This window comes from Anoplopoma fimbria, chromosome 9, assembly GCF_027596085.1.
Source record: "Anoplopoma fimbria isolate UVic2021 breed Golden Eagle Sablefish chromosome 9, Afim_UVic_2022, whole genome shotgun sequence".
NCBI classification, from domain to species: Eukaryota; Metazoa; Chordata; class Actinopteri; order Perciformes; family Anoplopomatidae; genus Anoplopoma; species Anoplopoma fimbria.
In genome coordinates, this window is record NC_072457.1 from 30,246,398 (window position 1) to 30,267,253 (window position 20,856).

The following is a 20,856-nucleotide window of genomic DNA, read 5'->3' on the forward strand; positions in this document are numbered from 1 at the left end:
GCATGGAAGGGCGGCTGTTCCTCTGAAGGCCTCGGCATCTGGTTGGATGATTGTAGTTGGTTGAATAACACTCTTCCGTCTCTCGCTCAGTGGCAGTTGATTCGGCTTTCTCTGATGTTTTCGGAACCTAGTGGTCTTCTTCGTTGAGGTTCGGCTTGAACCGTTCTTCCTCGTCTTCATCTCTCTCAGCACGAGGATGAGTCGTCTCTTCACCCCCCTTTTGTAGCAGCAGGGGTCATTAGGGCATCTTCGCCAGTTTAAGAGTCCACCGTTCAGCGTCAACGTCCAGAGTTGAAGTTCTGTGGAAGACTGGGAAAGACTAGAGAGAGAAGTCCTCGGCGTCTCCTTGCTTTATCTTCTTGAGAAATGGGGGCAGTTCTATTCCACCCCTCCCATCTTAACACTATCTTGATTATTTAGTTCAAACTTACTTTACCGAATTAATACTAGTTACTCATAAATTTGTTTTAATTCTTCCATATTTGAACTCGGTGCTATCTCAGCTGAAGTATGATACCAAATAGTTTGATATAAATCACAGACTAAAACCTGATCAATTAAAGACAGAAGGAATTAAACAATTACACAACATAGATAGACATTGTTATCATGACACAGACAGAGCTATGTAGATATACATGTATGAGTACCTTTATGCATAATAGATTATTGGATAACATTCATCTCAACATTTCAGCACACATCCTGTGCTGACACAAGACAGAGGCAGGGGGAAACGTCTGTGCTGGGGTTGAGATAAGGTTAAATGGCAGGAAACTAAGAGAATTGCAAACAGAGTTAGCTATCATGAAGTTAACTATCCATAAGGCCCACTTTATAAACTCAGATGTTTTAATACAGATTATAAGGTATAAGAACTTACTATGAATATAACTAAAATATCAATCAAATGTTTCTTTAACTTGTTTATTTCAATTGGATGCTTCTCTTTGTCTTTAGGAAGAGGAATGCTCATAAAACCCAGAAAGGTGTGGTCATAAAGCCTGGAGTCACCACAGGAGTGACCCCGAGTCTTATCTTCAGATAACCTCGGCACAGAGTAAGAACAGAGGACAAGGAAACGGAAAGGCACAAGTCTGGATGATCTCATGTTTATTCTTCACACTCATGTTGTCAAGGGACTTTAGTTGCTGATAGTCTGAAAGTAAAATGAATAACTAAATAATCAGCAGTTTGATGCAGCAGAATGCAAGCGACTGCATGCTTCTCCAGATTCTCCTCCTTAAACAGACAATAATAGCAACTTTAAAACGTTATGTAAGAGTCATATATGTGAGGAACTCAAGACTTGAGAGTTGAGAGCATGTTGATGACATAACACATGTCATTTAGTCTGTTAAGTGGTTTCCTTGTCGTCTCTTAGTGTGCTCTCCCTCTCTGGCTGTGGGGGCAGACAGCAGACAGCCTGCTGGAGTTTCAACAGTAGAAGAAGAACGTTTCAACAGTAGAAGAAGAACGTTTCAACAGTAGAAGAAGAACGTTTCCGGGTTCCTGTAGTTCCAGCTGCATGTTGTTGACTAGCATCAAACATAAGATGACTCCAGACAGCAGAGCAGCGTTATAAGCGACCTCACGTTGATATCTGAAGGAGACGAGTGAGTTACACACACACACACACACACACACACACACACACACACACACACACACACACACACACACACACACACACACACACACACACACACACACACACACACAGGCTGCTGCTAGCATTAGCACACATGCTAACGTTAGCCGCTGTGGTTCTAGCACTAATGGGAGTGTGGTTCTAATGGTTCTAGTGGGAGTGTGGTTCTAGTGGGGAGTGTGGTTCTAGTGGTGTGGTTCTAATGGGAGTGTGGTTCTAGTGGTTCTAATGGGAGTGTGGTTCTAATGGGAGTGTGGTTCTAATGGTTCTAGTGGGAGTGTGGTTCTAATGGGAGTGTGGTTCTCTAATGGGAGTGGGAGTGTGGTTCTAGTGGTTCTAATGGGAGTGTGGTTCTAATGGGAGGGTGGTTCTAATGTGGTTCTAGGGAGTGTGGTTCTAATGGGAGTGTGGTTCTAGTGGGAGTGTGGTTCTAGTGGGAGCGTGGTTCTAATGGGAGTGTGGTTCTAGTGGTTCTAATGGGAGTGTGGTTCTAGTGGGAGTGTGGTTCTAGTGGGAGTGTGGTTCTAATGGGAGTGTGGTTCTAGTGGGAGTGTGGTTCTAATGGGAGTGTGGTTCTAATGGGAGTGTGGTTCTAGTGGGAGTGTGGTTCTAGTGGGAGTGTGGTTCTAGTGGGAGTGTGGTTCTAATGGGAGTGTGGTTCTAGTGGGAGTGTGTTCTAGTGGGAGTGTGGTTCTAGTGTGGTTCTAGTGGGAGTGTGGTTCTAGTGGGAGTGTGGTTCTAGTGGGAGTGTGGTTCTAGTGGTTCTAATGGGAGTGTGGTTCTAATGGTTCTAGTGGGAGTGTGGTTCTAATGGGAGTGTGGTTCTAATGGTTCTAGTGGGAGTGTGGTTCTAGTGGGAGTGTGGTTCTAGTGGTTCTAGTGGGTGGGAGTGTGGTTCTAGTGGGAGTGTGGTTCTAGTGGGAGTGTGGTTCTAGTGGGTTCTAGTGGGAGTGTGGTTCTAGTGGGAGTGTGGTTCTAGTGTGGTTCTAATGGGAGTGTGGTTCTAATGGGAGTGTGGTTCTAGTGGGAGTGTGGTTCTAATGGGAGTGTGGTTCTAGTGGGAGTGTGGTTCTAGTGGGAGTGTGGTTCTAGTGGGAGTGTGGTTCTAATGTGTGTTCTAGTGGGAGTGTGGTTCTAGTGGGAGTGTGGTTCTAGTGGGAGTGTGGTTCTAGTGGGAGTGTGTCATTGAGGGTTCTGCTCTTGTCAGACAGGATGAAGGTGAAGGTCCGGCAGTGGAGCGGAGTGGCCTCCTGGTTGTGGGTGGCCAATGATGAGAACTGTGGGATCTGCAGGATGCCTTTCAATGGCTGCTGCCCAGACTGTGAGTAGAGAATACAGTTAACAACACGGTAGAAAGAAGACAGAAGCTCCTAAAATAAATCAATAAAAATAAATCTAAAATCAATTATAGTAATGAAATAACTTTCATTTTATATTAAATTTAATTTAATATCTGTCATTTTGTTATTTTAAGGGATTTTTAGTTCAATAGATGGTCCTTTTGTGTCCTTTCACAAGAGTTTTAACTTGCAGGAGTATTTATACTATACAATATATAAGTCTAAGTATCATGTATACAACTATTGCACATGTTTAATGACATAATGTTTCATTTTGAAATACATTTGTCATTAATAACAAATAATATTGGAATTGTACTGTTTTAATACTGTAGATAATGAAGTGTAGGGCTCTGGACTAGTTCTAAGATTGCAGTTCTTTTCTGTAATACTGGATCACTTATTACCACATTTTCTACTACTGTAACTGACACTCATCACATTACAGTGTTTTGACATAATCAAATACAAGTCATTTTAGGGTTATATTGTTAAAACAAAGATACATTATTGGCTGTGTTCTGAGGACTGAACATAGTTATTGTCTGCACATTTTATGTGTGTAAAAAATCAGGACATTGTTATAACCAAAGCAATGGTTAAAGCAATAATAACGTTCTGCAACTCCAACTGTTAGTTCTAGGTGCATGCTTGAGGCTTTTCCATGGTTAAGCATGCATTTTAGAAACAAAATGAATCAACATCTTTGCATAATCAGTTACATTTAGTTGGAAAAGCACTGCAGAACATAAATGAGATCATGTAAAGTTATGTAGTAAAACAGGTGATGCACATTTCAATCCATTCCTCTAAAGATAGTAAATGATAAATAGCAGTTTTATTTTTCATTACAGCTATTACATTGAACTTTAATAGTAAAACTAATAATGCAGGAATGAAGGCATAATATGCAGTATATTAAGTTATGAGTGTCTATGCTCAATATTCTTTTCTCACTATTGTAACTAATATTAAACTTATTTTGCAGGTAAAGTGCCGGGGGATGACTGCCCGCTGGTCTGGGGTCAGTGCTCCCACTGTTTCCACATGCATTGCATCTTGAAATGGCTGAACTCGCAGCAGGTCCAGCAGCAGTGCCCCATGTGCCGACAGGAGTGGAAGTTCAAAGAATGAACCTGTAGTGCCTGAGAGAGAGAGAGAGAGAGAGAGAGAGAAAGAGAGAGAGAGAGAGAGACACACACTCAGAGAGAGAGAGAACCTCAGAGAGAGAGAGAGAGAGAGAGAGAGAGAGAGAGAGAGAGAGAGAGAGAGAGAGAGAGAGAGAGAGAGAGAGAGAGAGAGAGAGAGAGAGAGAGAGAGAGAGAGAGAGAGAGAGAGAGAGAGAACCTCACAGAGGCCTGTTCTTGGATTTCGTTTTTATATCAACTGTACATAACTGTTTTTGTATTCCTCGTCTGATGTAATGCAAAGGTCATTTGGACCCTGTTGTATTCTGTTGACTGATTTAGTGTGTGATTAAATAGAATAAAACCTACTTCACATGCACTGTATGCCTCTTGATTTGCACGTTACTCTTCGGGACATGGTGTTTCATCAGCATGGTTGATTGCTCCAGAGGCCTCTGGCAGCGGTTTTGCTGCTGACTGATTCTGACTTTAATCCCTTTTGATGAGATTAACAAGATTTTAGTGTTTCCAGTAATATGCGTCAAAATGCTCTTATAAGTAGTTTAAATCAGAGTTCCTTTGAAATGGAAATGGGGATTTTATATAGTTATCTAGCTCATTTATCCATTCAGACTAACTTTTGTATCTTTAAAGCTGAAATAGTTGATTTGTTTTGGCCCCCTTGGGGCAGTGGAGCAAGCTGAAAACATTATATTGAGGGCAAACCGTTATCCGTTTATTAACCCATTGGGTGGACGCAGAGCAACATTAACATAAAAAAACAGGACTTTTAACTGTCAAAATGCTCAATAATGTTCATCAGTTAGTCCTGGGCAGACAGTTGTTTATCAGAGCTTTCTAGCTTAAAAATAAACTAGGTTGATAAGGTTAAATAAGATGAGGTGATCTGAAAGGGTAGTTTCTCTCCGGGTTTGACATCAAGAGTGACCCACTTCACATTACAAACAATCATTGGCTCCATTCTTAAGATAGATGTTTAAGGTATGCATTTTTTTCCGAGAGAGAGAGCTTTTTGATTGCTTTGAGTCGGTGATGATAAATCCATCCTAAATGTTGTGGAATATTCCATATTTAAGACAGCATATTCCACAATATCTATATATGATAAGAGTGATGCTTATTTAAATGTTCATTTCAGTGCTTTGACCAGTTTTGCTCTCACACAGTGCTGAGACCAAAAGCAAGTGGCAGATGAACTGGAATATTTTGAAAATCTTTATTTTAAAAAGTATCTTTAAAAGTATAAAACATCATATACAAACAACTAATGAACACAGTTAAAAGTTTTCAGAAGGCAAGAAAGAGAGGTGCTAATGAGCTGACAGTGAAACAGTTTCACATTCAGAAGCAATTCCAGCAACATCCCAATAAAAAAAATATATAGAAAATTTGTTCACTCCATTGCAGTATAAAAAGATCAGAAGCTCTTACAGGACAGAGTTTATCTGCATTGCTGGAGTTCAGGGGGAAGCCCCTACCATCAGAACTCCAGTCAGGGGGCAGCCGACGGGCTCCCTCTTTCTGCCAGACGTCCACAGTCTTTGACCTCCAGAAGTGAGGCATGTTGCTAGACTGACGCGGCCTTCTCTGTCCATCCCTGCAGAACAGTCGCTTGACTGGGCACTGGGTTTCAGACGAGTTTGTGACTTTAAAAGCAACATGTTCTCAGTCATTAATAGCCAGCCCAAATAGCTCCAGCAGCTCCTTGTTGTCCAGGTCAATGAGGTCAGATGGTTTCTCCCCGCAGTCGTTCTCCAGCTCAGGGTCGGCACCCAACTTGAGAAGGTAGCTGGAAGAAACACAATATAACCTGTTTACTAAAAAGAGCTCAAATGTTGCTGCTTTCCCACATTGGCAAACGATGCGAGTTTCTGTCATACTTCAGTGTCAGAAAGGGCAGTGGGGTGCAAGAATGCAGCAAATCCTCCAGCTTCTATTACCTCTGTGGCGTCGGAGAGCTTTAGTGTGTGTGTGTGTGTATGTGCGCGTGTGTGCATGTGTGCGTGTGTGTGTGCATGTGTGCGTGTGTGTGTGTGTTGGTATGTGCTTGCAAATGTTTTAACATGTAATGTCAGCTGCTTTTTTTTTGGAGAGAAATAACACATTTGTTTCCCAAAAGTGTAGGCTTAGAACGCGATCACAGAACTTTTGACAGAAGCAATATTCCTCGTACAAATGGAAAGTTGAATTCATAGCCTAAAAATGCAATCATTCTCGATATATATATATATATATATATATATATATATATATACATATGTGTAAAAAGACTACTGTACATGCTGACCGTGCAATGTGTGGGAAGCCGTCGCTGCAGGCCATGTGCAGTGGGGTCCATCCCTCCTCGTCTCTCTGGTGGACGTCTGCTCCGAGGTTGACCAGCAGCTTCACACACTCCAGGTCCCCAGACAGGACGGCCTCGTGGATGGCGGCCATGCCTGCATTGAGAGGGCAGTAAAAATTAACCCATCAGTTCAGCATCCAATCATTTTGTGGTTTAATAACAAGGTGAATAACTGCACAAACATTTACTGTTTCAGGGAGATTGAAATGTTTCATGGGCTCTCACCGTTGTGGTAGATGGTGTCCAGGTTGACTCTTTTTGCACGAATGAAAAGTCCAATCCTCTCCAGCTCCCCGTGTCGTACGTAGTCCAGGAAAACAATGTCATTGGGGAAGTGCACACTGCGGGGAGGCTTCAGAGAGGCAGAGCTCTTGCAGCTGACTGGGACGACATAGTCCTGGGCCTTGATTCCTATAGTCTGGGATATGGGGCACTGGTAGTACTTCATCCTGGTTAGAAGTTCAATTTACCTTTGATCTTGTTGAAAAACTGCTTAAATCCAGCGACACAACCCTTACAAATATTGAGTTGGACTTTCTTCAAGTCTTAAAAATCTGAGCAGATCTTCTTAATAGAGCTCAATGGTACTCCCGCAGAAGGATCAAGTCGTGCTTCTCGGAGTGGCTCTCTTGTGGTCTAGTGTCTCCCTGTGAATCAACAAGCCTCCCTGTGTGGGTTGCTTTATAGTCTCTGTTGGGCTATTTAAAGACACGACACCACACAGATCCAGTGGCGAGATTTGGAAGATGAGTAGCCCTCTGGTCAGATACCTCCTACTTGACGGTCACAAGACTCTGATACAACTTACATCTCCAGACATGACAGCTAGTAACCCCAGCCTCTGTTGTCACCCTCTCACACACACACACATACAGATGCTTCCCACTTAAATATAGTGGTGACACCCCAAGAGATGAGAGGGAGGGCGGGAAGCTGGGAGCTTCTAGTAAACACCAAGTAGGATATAAAATACTGCTGGAGTGTGTTGGTGCCAGCGGTGAAGTCCCATGTGTGGGCTGCTGACCATTAACTGGCACTGGCACTGACATAAACGGTCTAGAAAAGCACCTGCTTTCATAGTCATATTCTATCTTAATCACTGATGTGAGACCCAGGATGGGTAATTTCCAAATTAATGAATGGTTTGCAACATCAACTTCAATGTTGGGACATCAGTAATGAAAAGATAAATGTAGCACAAATGCCAAATATTGACAAGTTCAGGGTTCTCACGTGAGGATTTATAGATTTCATTTAAATTATTTCTTTTTTGAATTTTTAAGTGACAATAAAGAATACTTACTTCAATTAAGGTATCTGGCGCTATGTATTTGGGGTGTTTTACATTCTACAAGTTTTAAAATGGCACTACTGTTACTGATAGTGTGGAGCTTTGACAGCATTCATGGTCGAACGAATAAACAGACTAAATACATGAAAAATTCAGTGAGCATTTTGGAGACCATTTTTCAAGGCAACATTTTCTGAAGGCATTAGGGTTGCATTGGGGGAGTTGGAATCATTAATTCAGTATTTCTAAAATTGTAAGGCTGTGAATGTTCAAATAAGAGTGCAGCAATGCTAACGGCTTTGTGAGGCTGTACGTAGGAAAGCAGTGCTTATTTCAGCATGCTAACATGCTTACAGTGACAACGCTAACATGCTGGTGTTTAGCAGGCATGATATCTGCCAATGGTCACCATCTCATTTTAGTGTTTAAGCAAATTAGCACAAAACACAAAGTACAGCTGAAGAGAAGATCATTAGTTTACAGGTATTTTTGTCATAAAGGTAAATAAAGGACATGATAATGGCGCTTGACAACGAACTGTTCATCTATATGAATTCTAAGTAGCTATGTAGTGTAATGACATATTCCCTTCCAAGGTTCATGTGTGAAATAATGCAGTTGTAAATCTGGAGGTGCACTTCAGCAAAAAACAGAACTGAAGACAATCATTTTTTCCAATTTTTTTTTATTATTTATTGCCCACCATTTCACGTTTTCCACATCAATTTGGATATGATGGAATGCTATATTAAGTTTCCCCCACCACTGTAGCTGTCAAACCCATCACCTTGCTCTACTCAAGCCTCCCCTCTCTGCCAAACAACACACTGGCTACAACAACACACAGTACATTCATTCTCCTGTTCATGGACGACCAGAAAAGATGAACTAGTCATTCAACTCACACAATTTCTGAATCGTACGTTCACACAGCACACTCTCTCTTGCTTTCACACACATGCACACTGCTGTGGCAACAAGGGTGTTGGGTAGAGCCAAAGGGGTGCAGGAGGTCCAGTACAGGTGAGGGGTGGGGCTGTGCAATTGTTCCCTCCCACTTCAGATATAACAGACATGTCTCGAACCAACCTGACCAGTAAACTGTACCAATCTCTGTCTGCTTTAGCAACCACAGTGAATCTCTGATTAGGCATGAATGCAGTGCGACCTATCAGAACTGGCTCCAAAAAACATCCCAGGTATGAGTGTGTCCAAGGGTCAACTCTGCACCAACAGGGCCGGCTGGCTACAGCTGGGCACAATGGTACACCATTAAAAAATGATGAGTCCTAAATTTAAAAAAAAGAAGAAAAAACTCATAATGAAAGCAATTAAATAAAATGGGATTTTCCCTAAAAAAGTTAACCTCTGTTCCATTTAGAAAAAAAAGTCAGTAGCCGTGCTGAAATGAGGAGACTGAACCGGGAGAAATTATTTGGGAATGAAGAAATGAAAACAAAGGAGTTTTCCCACCGCAAGAAAGAAATAATTGGTCTCAGCTACAGATGGGGTGGGTCCTCTGTGCTACACTGGACAAGCTCTGTGGGGTTCATCTTAGTGAAGACATTTCAAAATAAACACATCTATAGGATGGCCCCTTGACCCCTGAGAGATCAGTCCTTACAACCATACAGACCCTCTGGATTTCCATCAGAGGGAAAAGAACATTGGCAGCCCCCCCTTACCCAAAAAAATACAGGTTACAACAGGTTAGCTCATACCCACACTGAACAATGACAAGGCTTTTTTCTTTTTTTTAAGAGGGGGGGAGCAAATTCAACAGAAAAAAAACGAACATTTTTGAAAACTGTATCTCAATGCCATTTTTACATTTGGTTTAAAATATACAAGGCAAACAGCTGATGTGGTGCTTTGTAGAGAAGGCATTGAGGTCTCCCATAGAGGTGTTGCGCTGTTTCACACAGTCCCCCAAGGTGGGACAAGACGAGTCTGGCCAGATGTTGCGAGGTTTGGAGATGTGGCTGGCAAAAAGGCCATGCCACGCCACTGATGGACTGACTGACCAACTGGCGGGCTGGCCAGCAGGCAGGCTGACTGACTGACTGACTGAGAGGCAGTTTAAGGGGAAGTATTAATGTTCACAGGACAGGGAAGGTCCACAAGGAAGTGAAGGTAGTGATGGTGACTGGTTGGAAGGGTTGGGGGGACTCGTCTCCTCTCTCTCTCTCTCTCTCTCTCCTTTTCTCTCTCCTCTGCCAGCTCTTACAACTCGTCATGTCCATCATCCTCACCATCAGAGTCCATGTCCTGTCCCTCGTCCACATCATCCAAATCCTGGAGAGCAGAGGAGGAGAGTGCCGTTGATTAAGACAGAATCTAAAAATCTGTCAAGCATGCAGGTCTACTTATAGTGAATGCACATTTTTTCAGAATAGTCAACTATAAAAACCACTAGTCGACACTTTGCATCGTCCCACAATCCCTGCAAGAAAGCCATTGTGTTGTTGCTGCAGTCAAACGGTTTCTCCAGCTCAGACACACTTGCTTGGTTTAGTCCAATCAGATCTCAGCTCATTTGTAAAGAGCATCACAGAGCCTAGTTGGGTCCCACCTGCATTACTTTACTGGTTGTATTTGGGACCTTTTTGTTGGGAATTGATCATTGTTATTGGGTGAAAAAAATAAGATGCATCTCCTCCAATTAAAAGCAACTCATTTTTTTGAGTCGTTGATGACTACTAAAATGCAGCAGTGATGAAAGCCCCAATGCACATTAAACTAGAGCTTTAAGCTGCACAATATGTAAACATCAAACAACATACATTTCTTAATAGCATGGGGCCATCAGACTGCCGAACAAATCAAATCAATCAGCCGAATGTGATCAAAACTGTCACAACCTCAGCTCTGTATAGATGACATTTTCTATTTGGCACAGCCATTCCTTTATGTCTAGTCTGAGGACAGGTGGGTAAGGAGATAAGTCAGATACAGGAAGGCCCTAATATTGACTGCAGCGCTGCACGTGCTGTTTTTTCAACAGGTCTCTTGGCAAAGACCAGTACAAAGCTATGACAGCTGCAGAAGGCATTAGCTCACAGCCTTCAGCTGGGCTGCAATTAGTCTTCTGAGAAGGGGAAATTAATGGTAGTAGTGGAGTCGATTGTGCTAGTACAAAGGACCACTTCCCAATATGAGCTGGATGCAGAAGAGTTGAGGAAAAGGAAGGAAGCTCGATGCAAACTGTAAAATCATTTTACATCTCCAACATGGGGAGATGTAAAATGGTCTGACCACAAATGTATTGTGGTCGGACCAAGACTGACCACAATAAGTATTGAAGCAGCCAATGCATCTAATGATGAACAATGAAAATATGAGCAAGTCATTCTAGCCTTCAAATGACTAGCTTACGTCAGCTGGAAGTCTAGAAAGCTGAAGAGCTGATGCTAACGTCAGCTAATCATCGCACCCAGAAAAAGGTTGGAAGGCATGGGTCTGTTAGCTGCCCACATGGTGTCAGTAGGTAAGCTACATGGCATGGTTTCATTTATAGCGTTGTGTACAGCCATTGCTAGTTGAAATGTGGAGCATATGCAGCAGCAACAGTATAAAGAGTTTTTGACGCTTCTGCATTGGCAGGTGAGGCTCCTAGCTAAATGATCTAGCTGAAGTAAAGGCACTTAATCTGTAGTGCACATCACCACCCCTTGTGTCCTAGCTACAATCTTCTGCGAATAATTTGGCAACACAATAGAAAACAGTCAGAATGTAACAAACATGTTAGCAGTTGGATTTTCATTTTCTGGTTTACATAATAAACATCCATCTTTTAATACTGCGCTAAAAATGTGTAGGAACCCTGTTTATTGTAAACAAAGTAAATGTAACAGTTTGAGTAATACAACCGTTCCCTAAACACTAATAATTCATGAACCAACTCCAGAAACGGTTGGGAACAATCGGCCTCTAAATCCTCACACTGCAGTTACTCTTTCAATGTAGCAGCTGTTGTTCTCGTTTTAGTCCCCGTCATCTCGAGTTTCCCTCATTTATGGCTACCTCCTCAATATGAATATGTCCCCACTGGTTTAAGGTATCACTACAGAAACTAAACAAAGCTATATAAACACATTTGTCTGTAGTCATGACACAGGTCAAACAAACATACCATACAAAGTACATTTTTGTTGTTTCCAAAGAAAAATACATGTGGATCCAAGTAGCTACAATTATTAAAGCTCAAGAAGCTTCTTTCATAGGCTTCTTCTTATGAAGCTACAACTGTGCTTTAACTGCACTGCTTTTGCAAAGTGTGTGAATGCATCTCTCAGTTGAGGTAATCTTACCTCTGCGTCCAGATCGTCATCTTCGTCTGCTGCAGGGGCGCCGCCCTCCTTACCGCCACTCTCAAGGAACTTGGTGAAGCCTTCAAGTGTTCTCTCCCCGTTGTAATCAATCACCTATTGATCAGACATCAAACATATATATGATAAATGTCTCAGATTGTGTCTTATCTCCACCCCAATAAAGTAGAGAAAATGCAAACATGAATGCATACGTGTTTAATAGCAGAAACAAAATTTGCTCTGAGCCTTTGACACCCGACTGTCATTTAGAAGCAGACAATAAACTTTGTTCCGTCTTCAAATGGGGCCAATACAATGTCCAGAGGTAATTTACGAGCAGTGGCACAGCAACAACACATAGTGATAAATCTGAAGTCATCGGGCAGCAATCTATATGAACCACACACCAACACAATGGTGCAGAAACTCACAAGGCCAGCGAGCTCAGGTTTCTACAAATGGTTAACGCTGCTAAATCAAGATGCACTAAGGATGCTTGGGAATGATTTTGGATCCAAATAACCATCAGATAGATTTAATTCACAATTACAAAATCATATTACAAATAAGCGGACTAACAGGATTATTATGGATGGAAAGGAGATCGTAGGATAATAGATCAGCCAACACAAATGGAGATGTTTATTCCTGAAGATATGCAAGATGATGCCAATAAAATATTTATTCTCTCTCTGCTTGTGGGTCGAATGTAACAGAGAAAGAAAATATCGTCGAGACATTTAGTAAAACTCACCTTGCGCTCATCTCCTGCAGGGAAGAACTTAAGAGTGGGGAAGCTGTGGACTTTGACTGAATCGATCTCATTGGCTGTGGAGTCCATCTTAGCCACGATGATGTCAGCGCTGTCCTTAAACTTCTCTCCCAGCTTCTCCCAGATGGGAGTCAGCTGTTTGCAATGTCCACACCAAGGTGCATCTGGAATACCACAAAAAAGTAGTTGTGTTGATAATCATTTCAGACAAAATATGTAGTACACATGGTTAGCTTAAGCTAATTTACATATTGATCAGTGAAGACGTTTCAATTCAATGTCACGTCATATCATGTTCGTCCATTATATCAAGCTCTGGTCAATAGGGTGTCTGGAAGTTTTATTTTAGACAGGGCTGCGCATCCTGCTGAAATGTGTAGCTGGAAGCAGGCAAACACACAATGAACATGTCGCATGCAGCCTCAGCTTCTGAGCCCTGCTCCCCCCCCATCGGCTGTCAGGGAACACGGGCCTGCCCTGCTGTGCATTTGTTTAACAGCCAGCAATGGAAAAGTCTTCCAAAAATAGTGCAAATTTGGGTGTGGTTGGCTGTGAGGATGCGTGAGCCCCGAGTATCAACTCTTGGTATTTGAGAGTGGTTTTGCATGAGGCAAAGTGAGGGATGGCAAGACTTGAATTTCAGCTAGAAGCTTCCACAAATCTCCCACCTATGAGCAACTGAGCTTTGAATGCAAAAATAATAAAGACAGGACTCTTACAGAATTCAACAAAGACGTTCTTAGAAGAATGGAAAGCGATCTCCTCAAAGTTCTTGCCGACCAAAGTCTTGACAGGGCTTTTGTCCCAGTCTTCAGGGATGTCTTGACTCATGAGGTGGGGCTGTGAGAGAATAATTAACGTTGCATTAATAACGTACATCTATAAAAATACATGACCTCCCGTAACTGACCACTCCTCTCTCTGTCTTTACCTTGAGTTTGCCATCAATGAACAGATTACAGAAACTGATGATGGCCTCTGCTGAGATGGCGTCACTCTCGGGCTTGTACTTAGTCATCTCGTCCTCCAGGGTGATGAGGCGGATGGCAGGGCACTCCTCTTTCTTCAGGCCGAAGAACTCTAGGATGCGCTGGTTGTCGTCTACATCGCTGTCGATGAAAATGAACAGGATCTGGACAGGGAAGATGGAGGAGGTCAATAATTTAATTCTGTATACATTACTTACAAATGATAAGTTAAAGACAAGTGCTTTAGGAGATGCTTTCAGACTGTTCACCTACCTGACCCTTGAATCCCTCAGCGGCTTTCTTAAACTGGTCCATTTTGTCCTGGAAGTCTGAAGCAGTTTTGGGCAAAAACATGAGAATGTGGGACTTGATTTCTCCTCCGAAGATTTTAGGGGCGGTCTGCAGACAACAGAAATATAGAAGTTTAACATGTGTGGACAATACTTATACTTCTCATTGTCATAGACACCACACAAGACATAGTGTGGAGTAGGGGAAAAGATGTAAATGGTCATGTCGATGTGCATGGCCCCAGTCACTACCTGCTCTGTGAACTCGATAACCAGAGGCAGCTGGTTGGACTTGACGAAAGCCAGGAGGTTTTCTTTGGTCATCTCTCCATCAAAGGTATTGCGCCCTTCATCAAACTGTAAAGGAAATATGGAAACAATTAGATTCATCTGTTATGCACCCACCTAGTCTGCCTGTGAACACCAAACATAGATTTACCAGACAAACCACTTTAATGTCCCCTGGTAATCCCCAACTGAAGAAAGACACAGCAGCCCAAATAGACTTCTATTAAGCGTTAAGAATAGCAGTGTTGCTGCTGTGCCAAGCGACCCTTACTGGCAGACAATAGGAAAAAGGACATTTGGCCAGTGGCATGCCGCCAGCCTTGCGGGCACTGACCGAGGCTATGAAACTTAAGCCTCAAACCCTGTTGCGATATACAAGTGAAATACCCCAGCTGTTTATTGGGACTAAGCCCCTGCTTTGGGAGGGTTTGCCTAACTGGAGACAACAACCCAACAGGTCAGCGGTGTTTGTATCAGGGTAGAGTTACCAACATGGATCAGAGGCCAAACAATGGCAGTGGGAGGGCTGAGCCTAGGTCCAAGCGCCAGAATGAAAGAATATCATCCATAAATCAAAGGACTGAGAGTGAAAAAGCACTGAGCTATAGAGTTAGCCGTTATTTGTTGAAGCAGCAGTTATTATTTCATTACTGATCTACTGCAAATATATGTCAGTCACAAACAATGATTTCCATCAAGAGGAATCAGATCAAAAAGTGTTAAAGCAGGACTTTGAAATGAACAGAATATAAAATTACTAAATTCAATCCTGTTACAAGAACCCTTAGAGATGTGGTCACATTTAAGGGAATGCACATCTATGAATTGTGAGCACAGGATGACAAAAATTAGATTTATTTTTTTCCTAATACTGAACTGCTGCCGAGTGGAGCAATCATCATAGTCTTAGGCTTTACTGTAGTACGAGTGGATATTTGCTGTGGCGTGATTCTTTTTTATTAAGGGACATGCTGGACCTTGACCCAATTTGACAAATCTGCACACCGACTGAGATACTGTTATGCTGATAAGTAAGCTAAATTATCCCTGACCTATTCTGCCGGGTAAGTTGGAGTTAAAAAATAACATCTTGTGTAAATTTCAATACGCTACAACATGGGAAGAAGGAAAGATGACTATTTGGGCTAGAGGGATGGCACATAGATGCCATTATTTCAGCCTCAGCTAAGAGCCAATAATGCTACTTAAATCGAAGTATCGTCACCCAATACAGCTCTTCACAATTCATCACCATTAGCTCAACATGCTGAGGTCGAGCAACAGGCCCGAAGGCAGGCCGAGATTAGCAATGGAGAGCGGATACTGCGAGGTTGACAGCATCACATTACCAGAGTGTGGATCAAAAACACTCAGGTGTCTCCAGCAGCTTTTCTGTAAACGCTTTTACATGTGCTTTTACATAAGCTGATGCAAGGCCACGAATTACCCACCTGCAATATAATATGAGCAGAACTGGGGCAGTGGGTAAACACGAGTCAACCAATTACGAGTTTTTAGTTCATGAAATATCATGTAACCACAACGTGTTCATGTGTTTGAATACACATCAATGTCATATTTATGTGTTAGTTTTATGCTCTAGGCACCTTATGTGTCACAGTGACAACCAAAATAATTATAATAGAACAGTGAAGAAACAAACTTAAGAACTTGAAGTTACCTTCTTGAAGAGGACAACGCTGTCCTTGGTCACCTCGAACTTGGAGAAAACAGCTTCGTCGCTGGTAATGGCGAAAGGAATGTCGTCTGTGGTTTCAGCAGCTTTTTCGTAGGCCTTAGCACCGTCAGAGTTAGCATCCTACAGACACATAAAAACTTCCTTAAATATAAAGCAGCGTGATCTCCAATGATTCAAGCTTTAAAAAATGTAACCTGCACTATTCTCTTTCCATGCTTTGAAAGCAACAAAGCATAACAGGAAAGATTATGTTTGAAAAAATATATTTGAATATTGAAGATACTGAATAGCCCAATTCTGCTTCATGCTTCTGAGATGACAAAGCAACAAAGCTAGATGTTGGCCCATGCCAAACAATAAACTAAGCGATGCATTTTGAGTTATCATACAGTATGCATATGGGAAAGTAGCCGTATTACATCAACCATTGAAGGATCTGAGAAAAAATGTTCATACATCACAATACAAAAAAAGGAACTTTACTACAAGATCGACTTGTGTTAAATCTATATTAAGACATTTAGAGATCAGAATATCACCTTAAAGAATCCGATGACTGCCACCTCGTTGTCAGCGATCAGAGACTCTGCCTCGGTGACTTCGGCGAGGGTGGAGACAGCGGGGCCAGTGCGCTTCTTTAGCCAGGCGACGATGTCATCTGCCTGTCTGCCAGCTGCAACACAACAGAACACAATAACTCAAGCACTTCTGTATGCAAAAGACTTGTCAAAACCACAAGTCAAATGCTAGACTTTACTGAATGAAAAAAAAAAAAAAAAATGCAGAACATTGTGATCAGCTTTAGTCTTTGCTGTTTCAACAGTTGAACCGACCAAAGAGAAAGATCTGAATATAACTGACCTCAACTTAAATACTGCAGTGCCTCAGGGGTGCAGATGTTTAAGTAAACCTACACTGCCTCTACTGTAGTCAAACTGAATATGTGAATGCACAGAGACACCCTTTTCTAGCACGAAAGTTAATGTGCATTCTGAAAATGTAAATATGTCAACAGCAAAAACAGAGCGCTTCTGCATTTCTGAAAACCTCTGAGTAGCAGCTCTTACTTCAGATGGCAATAGACAACCCTGCTTGTACCATGAGTTAATTATGAAACATTAAAATCATTATGCGACCTTTGTGATGCTGCAAAAACATGTCTACCTATATTTGGAGTAGGACTGTTGCAATTAAACTGGACTTAAGATAGACTTTGCTGTCAGACTGAGCCAGTGATGCAACATAGTAGCAATTTCACTTAGAAACATGTTGATGAGGTGATACAGCACATATTCCTGGAGGACTGCTGTGAGGTTTTGTGTCATTTCCTCATATAAAACCTACTCTCCCCCTCCTTTCCAAACTTAGCCTGGCCCAGGCCAGCAGAGAAGAGGCAACGTGAAGAACTGCACATCTCTCTACTGGCTCAGAGTCAGCAGTTGGGGAATGTGCGTGGAAGGCCCAACCCACATTCTGTCTCAGTCGTGTTGCTCAAAGCTGATTGGCTAACTGACAGTTTATGCTGCTGTGCAGATCATATTACCTGGATGAATAAAGTCAATAGGGCTTGCCTTGAGTGTCAGAACAGATTCTTTATGGCATCTACGAAGCCTCTGAGATTACATTATGAAATAATATTCGCTCATATTTGTTACTCAGGATTACATCATTTTGTGGGGGAAAAAAACTCCCCTTAACTAAGGTTACATTAAGTTGCACGGTAGGAGAAAAAGAGACTAAACCTTTTGACTTGACGCAAACTATGACTTAATTCAAATACAGAGAGCTATATGATGGGGAGAATAAGCACATTATGAACATAAAATCTTAATCTAAAATATAAGTATAGAAAAAAAAAAAAAAAACATTAACACTTGTCTGCAGTATATAAATTTCCCACCACTGCCTCTAATTTTTAGGTTTTATATATATATATATATATATATATATATATATATATATATATATATATATATATATATATATAAATAATGCAAGTCTGTATGTATAAAAATCACAGTAATGCTCACCAGAGTACTCTTTGGGTGACTCCTTCTCTCCGCCCTTGAAGAACTTGATGGTGGGGTATCCCCGGACACCATACTCCTGGGCCAGCTCGGTCTCCTCTGTGGCGTCCACCTTACCCAGGCGGACCTCTGAACCCTCGGCCTTCAGCGTGCCAGCGGCCTTGGCGAACTCTGGGCCCAGGGCCTTGCAGTGGCCACACCATGGGGCATCTGCAGGAGTGTCAGGGAGACATTTAGCGTGGCACTAATACAAATGTTTGCATAAACCTGACCCAGAGGGTTTCATTATTTTGGCACAAAAGAAACCTTCAGCGCGAATCAACATCAATCTTATAATATTGTTAGACAACATCAGGTTTATTAAAAAAGGCAACTGGCAAATAAGGAGCACCAACAAGGTACCGGCGTCAAAATCACCAAAATGAATGATTAATTACCAACTGTTTTGATATGATTACTTGTCCACCAACCATTAAATTGTTTAGCTAAGTATTTTTCAATATGAGGATTTGCTTCATTTAATTGTAACTTTAATATCATTAGATTCTTGACTGCTGGTCAGGAAAAAAAAAAACAAGCAGTTTGAGGATGTTGGCTTGGTCCATGGAAACTTGTGCTTGGCATTTTATATATATATATATATATATATATATATATATATATATATATATATATATGACTAATAAAAGTGGCAGCCTCTTTTCCTGCCCAGGGAAAGCAGGCAAATAACCCAGTGAATGACATCACTCCTTGTTTTATACAAGGTTCATTTCCTCAGTTCAAATAAAGATCAGCTTTTAATAAAGTTACCTTTTTTGACTGGAGCAAACCACCATAAAATGTTGTTTAATTGAATGGCTGCTGTGTGATTTGTAAACTATGGAGTCTGATTATACATGCAAAAAAAAACAAAAAAAAAAAAAAAAAAACTGGCACAATTTCCAAACAGATAACCGACTATGTGGAAATGACACGTCGCATAAAATGACCTGCATTGCATCACCTTAAAGCCTTAAAGTCATTGTTCCTAACCAGTCCACAGATGAACTTTTGTTAAGTACACGTCAACCTAGCTCCACTGGCTCCACGTCCCAGTATGATCCCGCCCAGTATGATCCCGCCCAGTCCACCACTGCGAGGGGGGGAGGGAAACCTCATCCCTCTTTTCTGAGCTCAGTGGAGAATCTCCCACTGAACAACACCTCCTACTGGTTCACTAACCTCACAAAGCAAGGCAACAACCTGACAACCAGTACAGTAATGTAAAGTAATGTAATGTAATGTAATGTAATGTAAAGTAATGTAGTAATAATGTAAAGTAATGTAATGTAGTGTAATGTAAAGTACAGTACAGCAGGACAGGCCTGCAGGCTATGAGGAGGCTCAGTGCAGCTCATTAAACAGGGAGAGAAACACTGAAGCTCACAATGTGAAACCAAAGCAGGCAATAGAAACTAAGCAAGGCTGTCTGTCACAGATACAACAGATAACCTGTAACATCAGATAACCTGTAACACGTTAACCTGTAACATGTTAACCTGTAACATCAGATAACCTGTAACATGTTAACCTGTAACATCAGATAACCTGTAACAGTTAAACATGAGGTCACAGCTGAGCCTTGTCACGACTCCTCAGGTCTCATATCCCTCCGACACGGAGCTCTCGTCTCCAGATGTCTGGAAGTAGTCCGACAGAGAAACACAGCCTGGAGGCAAAGCAGGAACTACGGGACACAGCTGGTATTAAACATGTGTTCAGGACGGTGTAACACGTCGTCCACTCACACACAGACAGACACACACACACTGTCAGAAGTGTCAAAGTCTGAAGCTAACAGGCTGCAGGCTGCGTTAAGCTAGCTAGCAGGGAGAGAGAGAGAGAGAGAGACACATAGAGAGAGAGAGAGACTGTTACTTACAGAACTCCACCAGGATGTTGGGGTGAGCTTTGAGAGCCTCCTCAAAGTTACTCTTCTTCAGCACCAGCACGTCTTCCTCCTCTCCGACCTGCGCTCTGCCGGCCACGGCCAGCGTGCACATCAGCAGAACCCTCAGCATGGTGGAGGGGTTCCTACGGGGTGTTCCTACGGGAGAGAGGGGTTCCTGACCGGGAGAGAGAGCTGTGGACGGGCTGAGCTGGTCTCTGGTTCCTGGTTGTTCCTGGTCGTTGTTTCTGGCTGTTTTCTGGCTGTTTCCTCGTTGTTCCTGGCTGGGAGAGTCGCTGTTCCTCGCTGTGTTTGTGTCTGCCGCTACTAACGTGGCATCGCACGCAGAAACCGGAGGGGTCAGCCGTACTGCGCATGCGCACTTATGAGGCCAGAAGCCGTTCGTGGTGCATTGTGACTGGACGCTCAGAACCCGGAAGTGAAAGCTGCTCCCAGGATGACGCGCTATAAGGATGACACCGTGCTGCATCATGTAGTATTAGTCCATTAAATAAAACAGGAAACTATGTTTGGGTTTTTGTTTTATTTTATTTTTATTTTTCATTTTTTATTTTATTTATTATTTTTATTTTTTTTTTTTATTTTTATTTTTTTATTTTTATTTTTATTTTTATTTTTTTTTATTTTTATTTTTATTTTTATCTTGTCTTCTTCTGCTATGTCTCTTGTGTACACTTTACTCTACGCTGTTGTAAGTCTGCAAATTCCCCGCTGCGGGACTAATAAAGGATTATCTTATCTTATCTTATCTTATATATATATATATATATATATATATAT

The 20,856-nt window shown here is 41.9% G+C and overlaps 3 protein-coding genes across 5 annotated transcripts; 1 reads left to right on the top strand and 2 right to left on the bottom strand.

The window, feature by feature from the left end:
- The first annotated feature begins 1,428 nt into the window (after positions 1–1,428).
- On the top strand, positions 1,429–4,235 carry anapc11 (APC11 anaphase promoting complex subunit 11 homolog (yeast)). 3 transcript variants are annotated; one of them, XM_054605054.1, is made up of 4 exons: positions 1,429–1,616; positions 2,863–2,972; positions 3,980–4,139; positions 4,213–4,235. In XM_054605054.1, exons 2-3 carry the CDS (start codon positions 2,864–2,866, stop codon positions 4,123–4,125), a joined length of 255 nt encoding a protein of 84 aa, XP_054461029.1. In that variant the 5' UTR covers positions 1,429–1,616; position 2,863; the 3' UTR covers positions 4,126–4,139; positions 4,213–4,235. The 3 variants fall into 3 exon arrangements, with proteins under 3 accessions (XP_054461029.1, XP_054461026.1, XP_054461027.1); XM_054605051.1 differs by having other exon boundaries at positions 1,430–1,616; positions 2,859–2,972; positions 4,213–4,233; XM_054605052.1 differs by lacking the exon at positions 4,213–4,235 and having other exon boundaries at positions 1,430–1,616; positions 2,859–2,972; positions 3,980–4,166.
- Positions 4,236–5,508: 1,273 nt separating this feature from the next.
- On the bottom strand, positions 5,509–7,274 carry ppp1r27b (protein phosphatase 1, regulatory subunit 27b). Its single transcript, XM_054605167.1, has 3 exons — positions 6,709–7,274; positions 6,427–6,577; positions 5,509–5,928 (listed from the first exon to the last, which is right to left on the bottom strand). Exons 1-3 carry the CDS (start codon positions 6,929–6,931, stop codon positions 5,805–5,807), a joined length of 498 nt encoding a protein of 165 aa, XP_054461142.1. The 5' UTR covers positions 6,932–7,274; the 3' UTR covers positions 5,509–5,804.
- A 1,168-nt stretch (positions 7,275–8,442) lies between these two features.
- On the bottom strand, positions 8,443–20,445 carry p4hb (prolyl 4-hydroxylase, beta polypeptide). The gene is made up of 11 exons (XM_054604810.1): positions 20,050–20,445; positions 18,132–18,338; positions 16,641–16,774; positions 16,084–16,221; positions 14,367–14,471; positions 14,098–14,223; positions 13,788–13,988; positions 13,576–13,696; positions 12,839–13,020; positions 12,085–12,198; positions 8,443–10,069 (listed from the first exon to the last, which is right to left on the bottom strand). Exons 1-11 carry the CDS (start codon positions 20,186–20,188, stop codon positions 9,998–10,000), a joined length of 1,539 nt encoding a protein of 512 aa, XP_054460785.1. The 5' UTR covers positions 20,189–20,445; the 3' UTR covers positions 8,443–9,997.
- Positions 20,446–20,856: the final 411 nt, after the last annotated feature.

Coding starts and splice junctions, on each gene's coding strand:
- anapc11 (XM_054605054.1), top strand. CDS start 2,864: ATGAAGGTGAAGGTCCGGCAGTGGAGCGGAGTGGCCTCCTGGTTGTGG. Junction 2,973..3,979: donor CAATGGCTGCTGCCCAGACT/GTGAGTAGAGAA, acceptor CTTATTTTGCAG/GTAAAGTGCCGGGGGATGAC.
- ppp1r27b (XM_054605167.1), bottom strand. CDS start 6,931: ATGAAGTACTACCAGTGCCCCATATCCCAGACTATAGGAATCAAGGCC. Junction 6,578..6,708: donor GGACACCATCTACCACAACG/GTGAGAGCCCAT, acceptor CTCTCAATGCAG/GCATGGCCGCCATCCACGAG. Junction 5,929..6,426: donor GGCTTCCCACACATTGCACG/GTCAGCATGTAC, acceptor TGTTTCTTCCAG/CTACCTTCTCAAGTTGGGTG.
- p4hb (XM_054604810.1), bottom strand. CDS start 20,188: ATGCTGAGGGTTCTGCTGATGTGCACGCTGGCCGTGGCCGGCAGAGCG. Junction 12,199..12,838: donor CTGCAGGAGATGAGCGCAAG/GTGAGTTTTACT, acceptor TCTGATCAATAG/GTGATTGATTACAACGGGGA. Junction 10,070..12,084: donor ATGACGATCTGGACGCAGAG/GTAAGATTACCT, acceptor TCTGCTCTCCAG/GATTTGGATGATGTGGACGA.